General features: G+C 35.8%; 1 protein-coding gene and 1 non-coding gene across 3 annotated transcripts in view; one reads left to right on the top strand and one right to left on the bottom strand.

Annotated features, from left to right (window-relative positions):
* Positions 1-19,315, top strand: part of TBC1D15 (TBC1 domain family member 15) — a 70,880-nt gene that overhangs the window by 23,361 nt on the left and 28,204 nt on the right. For both annotated transcript variants that reach the window (XM_029953839.1, XM_029953840.1), the window contains exons 2-5: positions 439-537; positions 1,061-1,135; positions 6,526-6,664; positions 11,117-11,327. In XM_029953839.1, the coding sequence (XP_029809699.1) occupies positions 439-537; positions 1,061-1,135; positions 6,526-6,664; positions 11,117-11,327 (524 nt within the window). The remainder of the gene's footprint in view (positions 1-438; positions 538-1,060; positions 1,136-6,525; positions 6,665-11,116; positions 11,328-19,315) is intronic.
* Positions 10,283-10,385, bottom strand: LOC115305798. The gene has a single exon (XR_003914996.1). It is a non-coding gene; the product is annotated as a U6 spliceosomal RNA (small nuclear RNA).

The following is a 19,315-nucleotide window of genomic DNA, read 5'->3' as shown; positions in this document are numbered from 1 at the left end:
GCGGAGGAAGTTTACAGAGCTCCCTTCCTCTCCGCCATCTTGGCTCCTCACCCTTGCATTTCATCTATTCTTATTGAGTGTTTTCAGGTCGTTTTCAGTTTGAACCCAGTACCTTAATGTTTCTTAAAAATGTATTTTAAGTGGAATTCGCTTAAGAGGCATAACAATTAGTGTGACATCTTTGTTTATGGAGAAGATCAAGATTGTGGTTATCACTAAATCAACAAACTTCTATGCGTAACAAAGCAAACTTCTTTCTACTTTATCTTAGTTTGAAGTGTTCTTAAGCCTGAATGGTATTTTTTAAACTATACATTTATATATGAAATAATCAGAAATGAGTTTTAGGCATTATAGGAAAATACTCTGATTTTTTAAAAACAAATGTTGAAATAGTACTTAACACTGTGTGATTAATTGTTCTTTTTGCTGTTCCAGATTGTATATGAACAGGAAGGGGTTTATATTCACTCATCTTGTGAAAAGACCAATGATCAAGACAGCTTGATTGCAGGGATATTACGTGTGTTAGAAAAGGTGGGTTTCTAGTAAATGATTTTATTTATGATTGTGTATGGCCCATGTTCATCATTGGGGCATTATCAATAAGTTTGAATTTCATGTGTAAGGTGAAATTATGTAATTGAACAGTTATAAATGTAACATGAAAATGATAGAAAAAATACTTTATTAAAAAATGTTTTAAAAGATTTTAAGTAATCTCTACACCCAATGTGGGGCTCAACCTCACTACCCTGACATCAAGAGTCCTGTGCTCCACTGACTGAGCCAGCTGGGCACCCCAGAAAAAAAGTAGCTTTAGATAGCCAGTAAAATGGCATGGACTATTATAAAACTTATGTAAAAGTTGCAGTAATACAAATTTTTTATGATGAATAAGTTTAAAAATCTATATAACATCAGATAGTTTATTTATGATATTGCATACTTAAAATACTAATACTTAAGGATTTAAAAGTTTTATTTTAGGATGAGGGAATTAACTAAGAGTATAAGGTATTGCTGAATAGTAACTGTAGTCCATAATTTCTTTTTCTAGGATGCTGAAGTAATAGTGGACTGGAGACCGTTGGATGATGCTTTAGATTCTTCTAGTATTCTCTATGCTGGAAAGGTATTTAAGAAAGAAAGTGTGTGACTGAAGGAAGGAATGCCATTGAGAATTTTTTTTAAGGTTATTTATTTATTTTTGAGAGAGAGAGAGTGTGAGCGAGCACGATCAGAGGAGGGGCAGAGGGAGGGGGAGAGAGAATCCCAAGCAGGTTCCGTGCTGTCAGTGCAGAGCCCGATGTGGACTTGAACTCACAAACAATGAAATCAAACTGAGCCAAAGCCAAGAGTTAGATGCTCACCTGACTGAGCCACCCAGGTGCCCAAGGAATGCTATTTTTATGTTTTTGTTATTTATTCCAATATAAGGAATGTCAATAAAACAAAATTTTTAATGTTTATTTTTGAGAGAGAGAAACAGAGTGTGAGCATAGAAGGGGCAGACAGAGAGGGAGACACAGAATTTGAAGCAGGCTGCAGGCTCTGAGCTGTCAGCACAGAGCCTCATGCACAGCTTGAACTCAAACCATGAGATCATGACCTGAGCTGAACTTGGATGCTTAACTCGACTGAGCCACCTAGGCACCCTGAAGAATGCTGTTTTAAAATAACCTTTTTTGAGCTGTAATTCATATGCCATAAAATTTACTCTTTTAAAGTTTACAAATCAGTGGTGTTAGTATATTTACAGAGTTGTATCACTATCACCAATATCTAATTTTAGAACCTTTTTATTACTCCTAAAAAAGAAACTATCTTTTAGTAGTACACCCCTCATTCCCACTTGCAACTACTAATCTACTTTTCATCTCTGAGAATTTGCCTATTGTGGACATTGCATCTAAATGGGATTGTACAGTATGTGTCTTTTTGTGACTTCTTTAACTTAGCATAATGTTTTCAAGGTTTATCCATGTTATAGCACCTCTCAATCTGTCCGTCCATCTTTCCTTCTTTCCTTCCTGCCTGTCTTCCTGCCTTTCTTCCCTCCTTTCTGCTCAACAACATTGTATTTATGGATATACAGTAATTCCCCCTCATCCCTGGGGGATATGTTCTAAGACCCATAGTGGATGCTTGAATACTATTAATACAGATAATATTGAACCCTGTACATACTTTGTTTTTTCCTATACATACTTATGGTAAAGCTTAATTTATAAATTAGAACAGTATGAGATTAACACCAATAACTAATAATAAAATATGACAACAATAACAGTATATTATAATAAAAGTTACCTGAATGTGGTCTCTCTCAAAATTTTGATTGTACCATCCTCACACTTCTTATGATGATGTGAAAAAATCAAGTGCCTACATGATGAAATGAAGTGAGGTGAATGATGTAGGCATTGTGAAGTAGTGTTAGGCTACTGTTGACTTTCTGTTAATTTGTCAGAAGAAGGATCATCTGCTTCTGGACCATTGTTGACTGTGTGTAACAGACTGTAGGTAACAAACTGTGGAGAAGGGAAACCACAGATACGGGGCGGGGGGACTGTACCGCATTTTGTTTATTCATTAGTAGATGGATATTTGTTTTTTTTCCTCCCTTTTTTAGGTTAATATAAATAATGGTCACGTGAACATTCAAATCCAAGTTTTTGTATGGACATATATTCTTCTCTTAAAAACCTCGGAGTGGAGGGACGTCTGGGTGGCTCAGTTGATTAGGCATCCAATTCTTGATTTCCACTCAGGTCACGATCTCAGTCGTGGGATTGAGCCTTGGGTCGGGCTCTGCACTGAGCATGGGGCCTGCTTGGGATTCTGTCTTTGCCTCTCCTTCTGTCTGAAATCCACTCGCTCTCTGTCTCCTTGTCTCTGTCTTTCTCTCTCTCTTAAGTAAACATTTAAAAAAACCTTAAGAGTGTAATTGTCGGGTTATATGATAACTGCATATATACCATTTGTATCATGTGTTGACTTCTCACTTTGGAAGGTGGAAATTTCTATTTTATCTCCAAATCCCCCTTTGAAACTCGGTCTCATTTCTCATTTCTTAGAATATTTAAACAGATTCAGATTTCATCTTTTAGAGACCTTTCCTCCAGAGCCTTCTTACAGGCTCATTCTGACCTGGTTGCCCTTTTGGTTGGCTGTGCAGCAGTTGTCCTGAGGATTCCTCCCCATGTTTTTATCCCCAAATCTTACATCTCATGCTGTCTTCTATTTTGGTTTATTCCTTTGTTTTCATGAAGCTCTAGTGCTTCTGAGAAAAAGGGTGCATAAGAACAAAAAATTTTATTTTATTTTTTTAGACATTTCAATCCCCCCCGCCCCCTTTTTAAAAATGTTTTATTTTTAAGAGAAAGAGCAGAGGGTGCCTGGCTGGCTCAGTCGGTTTCGTGTCCAACTTCGACTAAGGTCATGATCTCACTGCTCGTGGGTTCGAGGCCCACACCAGGCTCTGTGCTGACAGCTCAGCGAGGATGGAGTCTGCTTCGGATTTTGTGTCTTCCCCTCTCTTTGTCCCTCCCATGCTCGTGCTCTTTCTCTGTTTCTCAAAAATAAGTAAATGTTAAAAAAAAAAAAAGAGCGGGAGAGGGGCAGAGAGACAGGGAGAATATCAGAAGCAATATCTGTGCTGTCAGCACAGAGCCCAATACAGGGCTTGAACCCACAAACTGTGAGATTATTACCTGAGCTGAAGTCTGATGCTTCACCAACTGAGCCACCTAGGTGCCCTGCTATCCATATTCTGCATTGATAGGTTGGCTGGCATAGATTTACAGTTTGAAAAGAAATTATTGTCTTAGGTTTTTAAGTTTCCTTTATTAATGTTAAGTCTAATACATTCTAACTTCTGATCCATTGTATGTTTTTTTCATTTTAGAAGCTTTTATGTTTGCCTCTTTGTTCTTATTATTTTAGATGTCCTCACAGTGTGTCCTTGTGGTCCTTTATATTCATTGTTTTTGGCACTTCATGGGCTCTTTTAATATAGAAACTTGTATCTTTTAGTTCTTAGGAAATGTTGATTTATTTCAGTGATGATTTTTTTCTCTTCCTCTTCAGTTTCTGTTTTTTTCTTTCTGGAACTCTTTAGACCTGGACTGGTCTTCTAGTGTTTTAATCCTTTCTTTCCTATTTTTAATTCTGTGTGTGTGTGTGTGTACTGTTTTGTAGAATGTTTCTTTAATTTTATCTTTTAGTTCTTCTATTGCCTTTTTAACTTTTGCGTTATTTTTAGTTTCTAGGGCATCTTGTTTAAGTACTCCTTTTCCAGTCCTTTTTAAAAATAGCATCCTGTTCTTTGTGGATATATTTTTCCTTATTCCTAAGGATTTGTTTTTTTCACTCTATGTAATCTACTTTTAATTGGCTTTTCCTCCCCTTGTTTCATTAGGACTCTGTCTTTTGTGTAGACACTTGCCTTTGATGTTTGGTAATCTTTGTGGTGTGGTGCTTAGATTTGACAGACAAAAAAAGTGATTAATTATATTCTGTAGGTATAGGTAGGCTTGGTAATTCTTTGGGGAATCTCTAATATTAAAACTAGAACCTTTCTCTTGGGCTAGTCATTTGCCTGAAATTCCTGCAGATTCCTGCCCGGGACAGTAAGCTTGGGTGCCTGTGTTCTGGGAATTGAGTGGAGGAAGAAATCTGGGAATGTCACCAATTCATTGTATAAATGAACTTTGAATTAATTCTTGTTTTCAGTGTGTTACCCCTTCATTCAGTGTGGTTGGTTTCTCTTAATCCAGAGATAATGTGTTTTACTTTCTTTAATGAATAAACAGCCTTCTGAACTTTTGTTAGTCCTCTTTTTAGTTTGACCTCTATCTTAATTTCCAAAAGTATTTGATCTGCTAATTCCAAACCTTTGTGCTGGTGGGGTTCTGTTCTGTAGATGTTTTTAGCTTTCCCCATTTTCATTTCATTCATTCAGTTTTCCTCTCTTTCAGTTTGTTTCTGTTTCTTAATTTTTCTTGTGCCTTTATAATATTTTTCTGTTCCTACAAATTTTGCTTTTACCCATTTTAAAAAGAATTACACTAGAAGTACATGAATACATTCTTGTAAAAATATTCGAATGGTAGAAATGGAAGTCCTGCTTGGCTAGAATCCTGTCGCTCATCTGTCCCTGTTTAGTGTATATCATTCCAGACTTTTGTCTGCTTACATTTCATTATCTATCTAGACCTAGGTTTCTTTCTGTGTTGCTAATTGCATATGCTGCATGTAGTTATACTGCATTGTTTTGCAACTACTTTGTTTTATTTGCTATTATTTAACAGTAAATATTAACATATATTAGTTTATAAACTGTGGCATAGTATTTCCTTGGCTACTCCCTAGTTTGTTTTTTCATTCCTTCACCGATGGATAATAGGATATTCTGTTTTTCATTTTTACAAACAATGCTGCAGTAAAAATTCTTGCATATGCCTCTTTGTATACATCAGTATTTCTCTAGAGTGGAAGATGTAAAGAGAATTATTTTGGTGACACATGCATAGTTTGAATAAATATGGCTATATTGCTCTTTTGGAGTCAGTACTAATTAGCATGGTCAATAACAGTGTGAGACACCATGTCTTTATGCTGTCTTTCATATTTTTATTTTTTACTTGAATGGGGCAAAAAATTGAAGTTCATCTTTACGTGCTTTTCTTCGATTGTTTCTGAAGTTAGACATCTTCCTGTATGCTTGTTGCTTCATATTTCTTCTTTGACTTGCTTGTTCCTACCGTCTGCATATTTTTCTGTTTCGATATTGCCAACTTCTAAATAACTTGGTAGGTGTTTTTGAATTCTACATGTTTTTCTTTTGTCTGCCATATATTTTGGAAACATTTTCATTCAGTCCTGGTATGTTTGCTATTTTTTATTGTATAGAAATTAAATTTTTAATTTAAATTATTAATATTGAATTTCAGACTTTTGGTTTTATCCTCTTTTAAAATGTTAAGTTCTACAGAACCGTACATGTAGATTCCTTATTTGTAGCTTTTAACTAATTTTAATTGAGAAATAGCAACCAGTGGTGGCTTAACTGCAAATCTAGAGGTTTGGAGTGATTCTCCTCTTTTTTCTTTTATGGTCATAAGATGGCTGCCATAGTTTTAGGCATCATGGCTACTATATTCAAAGCAGGAAAAAGGGGAAAAGGGATGAGGCTTTTATTAGGAAAGCAAAAGAATTTCCAGAAGCCCTGCAGTTGACCTCTGCTTTTATTTCATTGGCATTCCTAACTACAAGGGAGTCTGGATAGGCTTTTCTTTTTTTTTTCTTGTTTTTGGGGGTGGATGAGGTGGGTGGCAGGTAAAGATAAGCAGGAGAGAAAAAAGAATAGGAACCAGTGGTCAATTTTCCTACCAGTGATGTCTGCCACAACCTATAGTTTTAGTTTATGTAGAAGCTGAGAAAATAATTGTAATTGAATTTAAATTCTAGTTTTAGTTCCTAAATATTTTATATGTTATACTTTTTTTTTTTTTTTTTTAGGACTCCAGTTCAGTTGTAGAATGGACACAGCCCCCAAAGGAAAAAGTTTATCGGGGATCAGAACATCTGAACAGTTATGAAGCAGAGTGGGACATGGTCAATACGGTCCCGTTTAAAAAGAAACAATATACCAATGGAGGTATGAATTAAGTCTTTTGAAATCTTAAACTAATTTGCTACAATATAATATAAACAAAAATACAAAGAAAATTCTTTAGTATGTATAATTCTCATATTTTAACTATATTCTGTCTTTATTTTTTCATTTCATTGGTTGTGATTTTATAAAGGAAAGGCGTTAAAATACTTGTTCAGTTTCGTAATTACTCATGGCACAAAATTGAAACACAAAAAATTGCTTTAGGTGTCTCTTACGCACATTTTTCTAGAAGAAAAAAAAAAAAAAGCCCTGTTATTTCATCCTAAAACACCAGGGGGAGATAGAGTATATACCACTAAAATGTACTGTTCTAATTTCAGTGCTTACTGAGATCATCACAGCTCATTACAGTCTCCTATTTATATATGTTGAGTGACTATTGTCCTTTATACATTACATGTATATATTTAAATTTATGTTGCTATGTGATGATTATCTACATACAGATAACAAAAAAAGCCAGGCTAACAGCCTGACAGAACATTTACTACCCTAAATATGATTTAGGTAGCCCATCTATGATATAGCCAGCCTATTTGTTATTCTTTTAAAAGTAGTAAATACTTGTACAGAGTTAAAGTGTTTTTCCCCTAGTGATTAATTTGTGTTTTATAGCTTAGAGACATTTTATCTGAATTTGGTCTGAATTTAGGATTTATCCACTTTTGCCAGACTCAGAAAAGCTGGCCAAAATACATACTCTACATTTATATAGCATTGTTATTTAATGAAATTGATTTTCATCTATGGCCTGGGGGATTATTCTCATATAAAGTAGTTATCCTGTGTACTATATCATTTCATGGAAACAGTGGTAATTAAGAAGTTAATAGTAATATGCAAGCCTTTGGTGAATTACAGTCAGCTTACTGTTGGTGTTTTGCTGGTTTTTTTTTTTTTCTTTTTGGCATTCTCTTTCTACTGAAAGAGAAGATTCTCACCAGAACAATACTAAATATTAAGATAAGACCATAGGATTTTAGTATATTTGGCATGTGATGTGATTTTTAACTGCTCTAATGAGGTCTTCAGAATTTATGTGAATTGATCTTTTTTGATTTATTGTTCCCTAATATTGTTGAATCCTTGAAAATGACAGGCTATGGGAATGAAAAACAGAGTGAGTTTTCATAAACAAAAGAGTAAATTTTCATAAATGAAAGAAGTGTTGCATGTATGAGAAAAGCATAATCTGACAATAAACAAGAGTAGTAATTTTCAACTTTGACTGACATTGAAATCACCTAGGGAAGTTAGGCTTTTTAAAAAAATACTAATGCCTGTATTTCATCCTGCTGGAGCCTGGGCATCTGTTTTTCAAATGTCCTCCCGTTGATTTTAATGTGCAGAATTGAGAACCTGTGTGTAGCTACATAGTTTAGCAAAATACTGCTCGTGTGGCTTGGCCATGCACCGTGACTTATCAAGTAAAGAGTCTTTATTTAGCAGTTATTAAAAGTTAAGGAGATATTTTATTTTTTCTCAGTGTTTGAAAACTATTGTGATTGTATGTAGCAGTAAGAAATAATACTGAACCTAGTATGATCCAGTATGCGTACACCAGCACGTGCCAGCCAGGAATTAGGAAGTCCAGTGCATCTGTCCCGTCCCACCCCTTCCTCCTCCAGATGATTTCATCCAATTATAGTTCATCAAAACTTCTTCCTAAAGGAGATATTATTTAAGGTTGATGTTTCAAAATTCAAATTTATGCCATTATGAAACGTTTTTATACTTTTAAAACCTTTTTCTAATAAAATTTTATTATAATTTTCATTTTTTTTTTACTTTTACTTTTTTGTATGACAAGGGAGTTTGGAACAAAACATTTTAAAAATTGACTATCAGGGACTTAACTTTCTTTATATTTCTTAAAGAATTTCTATTGCCAAGTCTGTATTTTTGTATACCAAAACAAATGTTTTGAAAATGTGTTTCCCAGAACAACAGACTCCATCATGTTCTGTACATCTGTCCACATAAAACATCCTTCGTGTTCTTGGTGTTGATTCCATTCAAGATATATAGGGATTTGTTGAACTATTTTAGTTTTACTCTTCTGCCATTATCGTCAGTTTTCCCATGTCATTGTGTTGGAGGTATGTTGATTACATTGTTCATCAGAACTAATTAGTTTTATTTACCTTTCTTTAAGAGCAGGAAGGAAATTTTGAGTTAACTCTTGGATTTATTAGTTTTCCTTTGCAACCATTTTTGTTTCTTGTTAGCTGTTGGTGGTAGACTAAACTTGAGTGTTCTTTTATGTTGACTTGGTACTAGATTATTCATTCATTCAATGCATCTTTGAGCACCTGCTATGTGCTAGTCACTCCTCTAGGCATTGGGAAATAACTGTGAATAAAATAAAGTTCTTGTTCTCATGTTTCTTCCATTGTTTATCAGAGCTTCAAGTGAGGAAATGTTTGAGGCATTTTCTATTTATATTTCATATTTCATATGTGATGTGTTTTTTCCACTAATGTGGGAAAGTCTATGTAAAAATTTTACTTTTGCATATGCACAAACTCCTAATAATTCATATAGCTTGCATGTATTAATATATATTATTTTTATGGCATTAATTTAGATTAATTCTTTTTGTGTAACAAGAATTTAATTTAAAAAATTATCTATATCTAGTTTTTCATTGCTTTGAAAGTATTTTTGGTCTTTGTAAATAACCTAGTAATATGTATCCTTCCTAGGTAGTCCAGACACATTCATGTGTAAATGATTTGGGAAGATGCTGGAATTTAGAATTGTTCCCCCATTTGTATTAGCTTATTGTGATATTATGAGCTCTGTGGTATAAATTTTGTGAATAGGATGTACAATAGTCAAATGGGCACATGGTACTTAACGTAGTACCGGCCTTGGATGTGAGTTCACAATCTGAACTGGTATGGAACCTAGGCAGGTCATTGTGTAATTAAGTTACTTAGCCATTCTGGACTTCCTTTCAAATGATACTTGTTTAAGTGTTCGTGAAAAAGTGATGGTGCCTGTAGTCTTTGTAGGTAGAGGTTCTGTGAGATGTAGATTTCTTTGTGTCAGTTTAGGAGATCTTGGTGGAGGTAGTGGAGCTATGGTGTTCCTGACTGTATAGGAAGGTGACATATGTGCAGGTGAACACTGATCTACTGTTTGATCAAGTTCTGTAAGCACATATCTTCTATCCAGTTTTATGTTTTCACAGTTGATAGTGTGGGATTGAATTAATTAACATCTTGAATAACAGGATAGTGCAATACATCTTGGGAAATAACATTTGAGAAATGGTGTTTTAGAATTTCAGAGACATGTCATATTGATGTTGGAGTTAAAATAGGTCAAAATGGCATTTTTGGATAAAAATTTTAAGTAGTAGTAGGAAACATTTTCCCCTTTTGTTCTTTGAATTTTTATTTAGGTATTTATTAAGCTGCTTGTTATTGCATTGTTCACAAACTTAGGATTTTAAGCTTCTGTAAATAGCCCACACACTCAGAAAATGCTTTATTTTACATTACTATAGTTTGGGTTGAACTGAGGTCTTAATTTAGTAGAACGTTGATGTAGTGTAGTAAGAAGGTTGAATATATTCACTTTCTCTTTTTTGAAAATGTTGAACGCTTCACGTGTTTGTGTGTCATCCCTGTGCAGAGGCCGTCCTAATCTTCTCTGTATTGTTCCAATTTCAGTGTATATGCTGCTGGAGCATGCACTGTATTCATTCTCTTTGAAGCACTGACAACTTACATTTTTGTCCTCCATTCTCCACTGCTTTTTGGGTTTTTGCAAATAAAATATCTGTTATTTTTTTGTACCAGTGTACTTACCTTCAGTCAGTATAGTCTCGTAAAAGTAATTGCAAAAGGAAGTGAGGAAGTAAAGATGTTTTTGTTTTGTTTTCAATGACTCCAAGAGCATCATGCCATTTGTATTTGGGGGGGGAGGGTACAGTGGAAAAGATTAACATTTATTGAGTATTTGCTATATAATTGGCATGACAGTAGTTAGTTGACAAGATTATCTCTTTTAATTCTTAGAAAAACATTGGGAGGTAAGTATAATTATCTCCATTTTACAGATGAAAACTAAGGCTCAGAGAGAATTATTTGCCCCAGATCGTTTTGTTAGTAGTACGGTAAAGCTGCAGTCTGAGTCCAGCCCACCTGCTTCCAAAGCCGTCGTCATTTTTGGACAAAGCTTATACTTTAAATAGGGATAACATTTTTTTCAGTCTGTCTGCAAGTAAGATAATTATTTAAAAAAATTATTCTTTTAAGAAAATATATGTTGACATTTCTAATACAGGTAGAAGCCTATAATATGAATGCTATAGTCATTCCCTAGGTTCAGCAAATATCTGTAAGGTAGTCATGAAGAGCACTGTCAGTACCTTTTAAAAAGGTGAACAAAAATATTTTGCCCCACTTTCTTGTTTTTAAGATGCTCCAAGTCATAGAAATGGGAAAAGCAAATGGTCATTCCTGTTCAGTTTGACAGACCTGAAATCAATCAAGCAAAACAAAGAGGGTATGGGCTGGTCGTATTTGGTATTCTGTCTAAAGGATGACGTCGTTCTCCCTGCTCTGCACTTTCATCAAGGAGATAGCAAACTACTGATTGACTCTCTTGAAAAATATGTGGTATTGTGTGAGTAAGTATCAAATTATTTTCTACTTATTGAAACTGGATTGTTGTATTGGTCCCAAGGCAAACAGTTTTTACTTGTCATTGGGCATCAGTGACCTGTGTGTAGATGAGGGCTCAAGCAGTTTTGTTCTTTCTGGGATATTGACTGCTTTGGATGAATGATTGAGTAGAATTTTGTCACTTTAGTACTTTGGATCTGCAATGTATCACCTTATTACTGTTCTAAAGAAGAGTGGTCCAGTATTTTTTATACACATTTAAATGATGCATCAGTAACTTATGGATTACATATAATAAAACGTAAATTAAGTAAATATCTGTTTAAGATAGAATTTTATTTGTAATATTGCAAATTAAATCTGGCAAATGTTAAGCCTTTATAAAATTATTTTAAGTGTATAAGACAGGGCTTTCTCACTCTCCAAAAATCTTTTGTCTTCTATTTATTCACCTATGTGCATTTGTACACACATACTCTTTCTTGCCTTCACTCCTAACAAATACGTTTTGGTTATCTATTATATTTCTGATGACTGTGCTAATTGCTTTATAGTAGTGAACACAACAGGCTTTTCCTGGATATCTGAGAGCTTATGGTCTTGTGAAGGATACCAACCAGTAAATGACAATAAAACTCAAGAACTGAGGTGAAGTACAGATACTTGGGGAGCTCCCAGGAAGGGAGGAAGAATCTGTCATTCAGACCAGTTGGGTAGGGAGGAGGAGCCAAGATGGTGGAGAGGAAGGGAGCTCTGTAAACTTCATCTGCCTCATCTATCGAACTGAGAAGGACATTACTCTCATCTGCAAGAGTGGAAGGAGAAAATACGGCCTCCAGAAAGACAACCTCAGACTAGTTGGGTAGGGGTCAGGGAAGGCTTTCTGGAGGAAGTAGTATCTGTGTTGAGACCTGATGAGTGAATGTTAGAATGAAGGGGGAAGGGGATAATTAGAGGGAGGAGAGAGGTTTTAGATAGAAGGAAATGTATGAAACATGATGTAATCACAGAACAAAGTAGTTGAATATCACAGGGCTACATAGTGGGGGAACAGAAGGTACCAAATTTAAAGATGAGGCCAGAGAGCTGAGTAAAGGCCAGAGCATGAAGGATCTTCCAAAATCGTTTTATCCAGTTGTTCCAGTCATCTAGATAAGATTGTAGTGGCATGAACTGGAAGAGTGACAAGATAGAAGTATTGGTTTTGTGGTTGAGGGGATATGTGGAGGTAAGGAGGGGAGAAACTGAGATTTCTCAGTTTCTCAGTTTCAGGGATGATGGTTAACCTTGTTATAATGTCACTTTATAGTAGAGTAACATAATGCCTAAGTTTAGATTATATAAATCCAGGAGGGATCCAGAAGTTGGATGGTTTTGGCTGACTTGTCTTTCTCCTCTCCATTCCCCTTCCCTCCCGTCCCCTCCCCTCCCATCTTTTTCTTTTTTAAATATAATTTATTGTCAAGTTGGCTCACATACAGTGTGTACAGTGTGCTCTTGGTTTTTGGGGTAGATTCCCATGATTCATCATTTACATACAACACCCAGTACTCATCCCAACAAGTTTTCTCCTCAGTGGCCATCACCCATTTCTCCCCTCCCCTGCCTCCTCCCCATTAACTCTCAGTTTGTTCTCTGTGTTTAAGAGTCTCTTATCATTTGTCTTCCTCCCTCTCTGTTTGTAACCATTTTTGGTAAAGTTTCTCAGGTTCCACATATGAGTGAAAACATGATATCTGTCTTTCTCTGACTTGACATAGCATAATACCTTCCAGTTCCATCCACATTGGTGCAAATGGCAGGATTTCATTCTTTCTCATTGTTTGGCTCTGGTTTGTGATGTGAAATTCTTTCCCTTACCATGTTGACCCATCTTTTACTGGCACTAAGCGTTATCGATCAAACCAATATCAGTAAGAAAGTCAGGCTTGGTTGGCAGTATGTGGGTCTTGAATCTTGAAGAAAGAATCTATGAATAGGTTACCACCCATGGGCTTATTGATAAGTAGATTTCAGGAGGGGCATGATCAGGGCAAAAGGTTTGGCTGTTGAATAGCAGGTGTTAAAGACTTGGGGGTTTTAGTACCATAGCAGGCTCTGTAACCAATCAGTGTTGTGATATAATTGTCAGTAAAAAGTTCATTCAATCTGAGACCATTGATTAAAGCATAGTATTTAAGATGAGATGGTAGTTACTCTCTACTGTTTACTGGACTTTACTTTGGAGAACTAGGATTGGTCTTAAGCATTTTATCATTCTGTTTATCTGTCTAATCTATTATCTATCTGTCTATCTAGAGGGTATGCACACATACTTGGAAATGCAGAGGAGGGGCAGTGGGAGAGAGAGAAAGAGAAAGAGTTCCAAGCAGGCTCCATGCCTAGTGCAGAGCCTGATGCAGGGCTTGATTCTACGATCCTGGGATCATGACCTGAGTCAAAACCAAGAGTCAGGCGCTTAAGCCATCCAGGCATCCCTAAGCATTGCTTTTAAATGTGTTAGACTATTTATACTATGTGGAAAAGATGACCAATGTAATGAGAGGGATCAAAGTGGTATCATGAAAAACAGAAGGATGTAGGGATTTAACTTGAAGAAGAGGAGTTTTGGTGCAACATTAAATAAAATCCAAACCTCTTAAAATGGTCAGTGAAATCCTGCCTTGCCTTATTATCTTTATTTTTTAAATTTTTGATAGAGCACATGAGTGGGGAAGAGAGAGAGCACAAGAGTGGGGGAGAATCTGAGGCTTCATCTCAGTGCACAGGATCCCACAACCCTGAGATCCTGACCCAAGCCGAAACCAGGAGCTGGACACTCTACTGACTGAGTTACCTGGGCTCTGTTTATCTCTTAAGCCTCATCTTATGCCATTCTCTTTTATATTGGAGCCATGATTTTCTTTCAGTTGCTGAAGCGCCCAGACTCTTTTGTGTTAGAGTCCTCTATGCATGCTCTCTCTTTTGCTTGGAATATTCTTCTCTCTTTCTGATCCCTAAAGTCTCAGTTTAATGTCACTTCCCCAGAGCAGCTTTTCTGGCTGTGTCCTCTCCCAGGTAGTGTAGTTTCCCACCCTTGTTTGCTTCCATCATAGCTCTTAATCGAATAGATAATCTATTTACTTTTTTTAATGTTTTACTCTAGAACGTATACCCACAAAGGTAGGGATTGGATCTTTTTGTTTACATTTTCTTCTGACTTCCTAGCCACAATACTGGCACATAATACTTGCACAGTAAATGTCAGTTGAATGAATAAATAGCACAGTACTTAACCACTTCTACAAATGATTTTGAAAGGGTTGTTATAAGAAATATAGTGTAGATTTGTTTTGTATGCCTCCAAAGAGCAATTAGAAGGGAATAGGTTGTAGCTCAAGGGTTAGGCAGTTTTCTGTCCTGGATGGGTTCAAAGAGAGACTAAACAAACACTTAGCTGCTTATAAGAGTATGAGTATTTGAATGTGTGTTGATGATATTTCAATGAGGGTAAATGAAACTTCTTTACTAATTCAGAAAAGGAAACAAAGTGAGGAGTAAATATAGGAATAAGACATGTTGGTAAAAATATTATTGGTGAGGCTTAGATAAGCAGCATCATAAAAATTTACCCCAAAGTAGTTTTGAAGTCATCCAGTAATTTTAGGACGACTACACATCTCCATAGTGAGGACAGATCACTTAACGATATGAATGAAAGCAGAATAGAAAGCACCTTCTCTGTTGGTAGGCAGATCCAAGAGAAAGCACCTAGAAGGGGTTATTTATGTCAAGCATGCACCTTGCTCTTTCCTGATCTCGGTAATTCCCTTTAAGAGGGAATGAAATGTCCTAGTGAAGGAGAGTTTGTTTAATAGAAGTGCATTTTTCCATTTGAAAACACGAAGCCATGGGAATGGTGTTCCTCCCTATATTGTGTGTGTGTGTGTGTGTGTGTGTGTGTGTGTGTGTGTGTGTGTACACACAACCCCACATACATACATTTCATTTATTCAAGTTTTACTCGAGGATCACTTATGTCCTGGACATACAGTGCTAACTGCTGGAAAGAGCAGGTAATAATCAGAGAGATATGGCTCAAGCCTCCATGAAGTTTTTAGTATTGTGAGAGAAAAAACATTACTTATACAAATAAATGTGACATTTCAGCTGTAATAAGTGCTCCAAATAAGAGATATGTAGCACTGTGAGAGCATATAATAGGATAATTTGTAAGTTTTTTGTGTTAGTAGTAATTGAAGCTTTAAGAGGGAATGAAATTAAGGGGAGGATAAAAAGGGATGTGATGTGAGCATCAGTGATTAATTGGAACTTTTAGTGACCTGGTCAAAGAGAGAAACCTAGCAGAGGAGACAGACCTACCTATACTTTCTTTTCTTTTTCCCTTTTGGGCTTTATTATTAAATTTATGGTCACCCAGGAATGTGGCTGTTCTGGGGGCAGGGTGGGTGGGAAGAGAGAGCTCAAAGTGAGTCCATCAAAAACTACACCCCTAGCCACTTCTCCACTGTGTATCCTTCTGTGACACTAGGGGCTAATTTACTCTTTGCCCTCTGAATGGTCTGAAATTTGTAAGAATAGTACATCAAATATTTTATCTCCAAGACCCCTCTGTACCCTAAGTTAAAAATAAACACTTCCTATTCTCTTTCCTATCATAAATTATACCCAGTTATATTGTGCCATAGAGTTCACCAGAGATTATATGTTAAGTCCAAGTGGTAGAATATAGATACTCCAAACAAACTGTCACTAATACTATAAAAATTCTGTATTTGTATAAGTCATCTCTTATCAGATCCTTAGCAAAATATTAAAGATCCTTGTTCTTTATTGGTTATGATCTAAATAAATGGAATTCTCAATTAAGTTGAACTCCAAAGAAATGAAAATTCCCACATATTCTGAGGTTTTTACTCTACCAGATATCGGCCATGGTAGACTCATTTCCTGTCCTGAGAGCTGTTATCTTAAGCAAAATAATGTTTCCAGAATCATGTTCCTGTTGTCAGAGATTGTTGTAGAGACCAGAGCGAAGAAGAATAGTTCTGGAAGACTTCGGCTTTTGCAGCCTCACTGGGATATCAGGCATGCAGCACCAGGTCACCCTTCTTCTTTTCAATTCAAAACCAACAGAGAGAAGCAGACTATTTTCTCTTTTTTTTCCAGTTTAACCTAAGTTGAACAATGTGGCTTGCATTTGTGGCCTTCTTAGCTTTCTAATACTTCCCCTAATGAATTAAGGGCCTTCCCATATACATGAACAGAAATTGTGAATGCACTGGGGATGTAATCAGGTATGTCCTAGCATGTAAAACTGTATATATGATATTCACCTAGCAGTGAATGCACTGGGGATGTGCCGCCTTGTCAGTGAGAACGAGGCTGGGCCAGCTATGCACAGTTCCTTCTTTCATTCTCAGATCAGTCCGTGCAGAAATAGGCCACCTTCTTGAGACTGATTATTTCTGAGATGGTTTTCTTATCTCCAGGGAAAAACAGATTGTTCCATTCATTGATGTTTGTTAGTTATCTTTGATTTGTTACCATTTAAAACATGATACTCAGGTAAAGAATGAATCACAAATATATTTGTTACCTTACTAGGATATGAATGAAGGTTGTGATACAGAGGTTCCAGTAAAATTGATTTGTATATTGGGACAAATGTAAATTTCCATGCAGTAAGATAATCCCTTAAAAAGCCAAATTGGTTGTATCATCAGATAATACCATTTTAAAAAATTTAATATAGTTTATTGTCAAGTTGGTTTCCATATAACACCCAGTGCTCATCCCAAGTGCCCTCCTCCATGCCCATCACCCATTTTCCCCTCTCCTCCACCCTCAACCCCCCCCATCAGTCCTCAGTTTGTTCTCAGTGTTTGTCTCTTATGGTATACCATTTATAAGATTAGGTTACAGGCTTTCATTTATTCCCTTTGAGACATATATAAAATATATGAGAATATCATATATATAGTTTTATAAATATTCTGCACCTTTCTATTTTTATTAACCATTTTTGATTGATAGCCTTTGCAATGATATTTTTATTTATTTATTTAGCTTTCCATTTTGGTCATTCTCAGTAGCAATGGGACATAGTGACCACCACATCTCAGCACACAAATTCTGTTATCATTTCAGAATTTATTCAGAAGCCTTTGGGAGAGGCTCATTCGAAAGCCTGGGAAATATGTCTGAATTTATAGTAGATCTACTTCTATAGTTGTGGCATTAGACTATGGTTCTCTTTAAGCCCTTCAGTAGATTCTAATTGAATTGCTGATGTTAACATCATTAAAAGTTTTGTCTTGCTGTTGCAGTGAGTTTGAAAGTCTTGAATAGTGTTGTCATAAGATACCAACTTCCCGGAATCCATTGTATTTCCAGAATACATACATACATACAAATCCATAGTATTTGATCTTTCCAAATTAAATCAGTGTGATAAACTAGCTGGTGGAAATGTAACAGTATTCTGGAATGCCAACCCTCCTTTGGATATGTTCTGCAATTGCCTAGCAGTATCCAACTTGTCCTTTGATGTACTTTTTCCCTGATTTTGTTTTATGGGGTTTTTTTTGTTTGTTTGTTTGTTTTTTTGTTTTTTTGTTTTTTTTTTGAGAGAGAGAGAGACAGTGCGAGCAGGGGAGGGTCAGAGAGAGAGGGAGATCCAGAATCTGAAGCAGGCTCCAGGGTCTGAGCTAGCTGTCAGCACAGAGCCCAATGCTGGGCTCGAACCCACGAACCGTGACATCATGACCTGAGCCGAAGCCAGACGCTTAACTTACTGAGCCACCTGGGCGCCCCTGACTGATGTACTTTTAAAAAATGTTTTTGTTGATTTCCTTAGCTAAGTGCAGCTAAATCTTAAAATTTTCTGTTATCTTTCCTCTGAGAACTTTCCCCAGCCCTTCATCACAGAACATTGGGTATAAAAAGTGAAATCCTTTCTTTTTAAAAGACTTTTGTCTATGGTTGTATATTGGTTGGGTAGTCATTTCTTCTTCCCAGAACTAGTTTCTTGATTACAATTTTAAATCTGGAGCAGTAGTATAATTCTCTGAGGCTGGATAGGTAAAAGTTACATATCTGTTTCCTTTATACATGTGTAGTCATGTTTTGACTTTCATGATAATTTTTTATTTGGACTTAAGGTAATAATTTGACTTAATTTATTGTTAGAAAAAAAAAATAACCATAATGCTAGTTGCATTGTGTCAGGAAAAAGTGTGTTGCTGTATTAGTTAGTTTACTTTTTCTGGTGCTGCATTTAAAAGACTTACCATTAAAAAATGCATTGTGAGAACATACAGGTCTTCATATTAAGCATAATCCCAATAAATGTTCAGAAGCATGACATTTAATGAAAATTGAGCATTTTAAAAGTTGTTATTTTTTTCCTGCCTCAAATGACTCAGCCTCAGCTTCTTAAAAAGCCTAGGAGCTTATTAAGCTACTGTTGTCTCTGAAGACACCTGTTGTTTCTGAATGTGTAAAAATAAGGTCCTGTTTTGGAGTTCATATCCCCTCTAGCATTGCTGTTGCATCCTGTTATGTTAGAATTGGGAAGAGATAACTGTTATTAAAGTTCTTATCTCAAACATCTATAATAAACTAGAAGTAGATAGCAGTAACATAGCACATTTAAGTTTTATTTTATTTTTTTTCCTTTTTATAGAGTTTTATTACTGAAGCCATTAGGGACGTTCAGCCGCTCTGTCCACGTGAGCAGAGATGCATCAACCTATAATTCAACTATTACCTTAAGTGCAGTTTCTTTTTTTTTAATACAGTTTATTTTTTAACATATGCAATTATTTTCCGTCATTTACAATACAGTAGTTTCAATGATACTCTAAACAGAAAAGCAAAGTAAAAAATCAAAACCCCCACTTCTATTTCATGTAATTAGACTTATACAGAAATTAGAAGGTTAGGTACCAACTAGTTAATCACCTAATTTCACAGCTATCTGAAGTGGCAA

Source organism: Suricata suricatta, chromosome 10 (assembly GCF_006229205.1).
Source record: "Suricata suricatta isolate VVHF042 chromosome 10, meerkat_22Aug2017_6uvM2_HiC, whole genome shotgun sequence".
NCBI lineage: Eukaryota > Metazoa > Chordata > Mammalia > Carnivora > Herpestidae > Suricata > Suricata suricatta.
The sequence above is the reverse complement of the archived record's forward strand: the minus strand, read 5'-3'. Positions and strand labels throughout refer to the sequence as shown.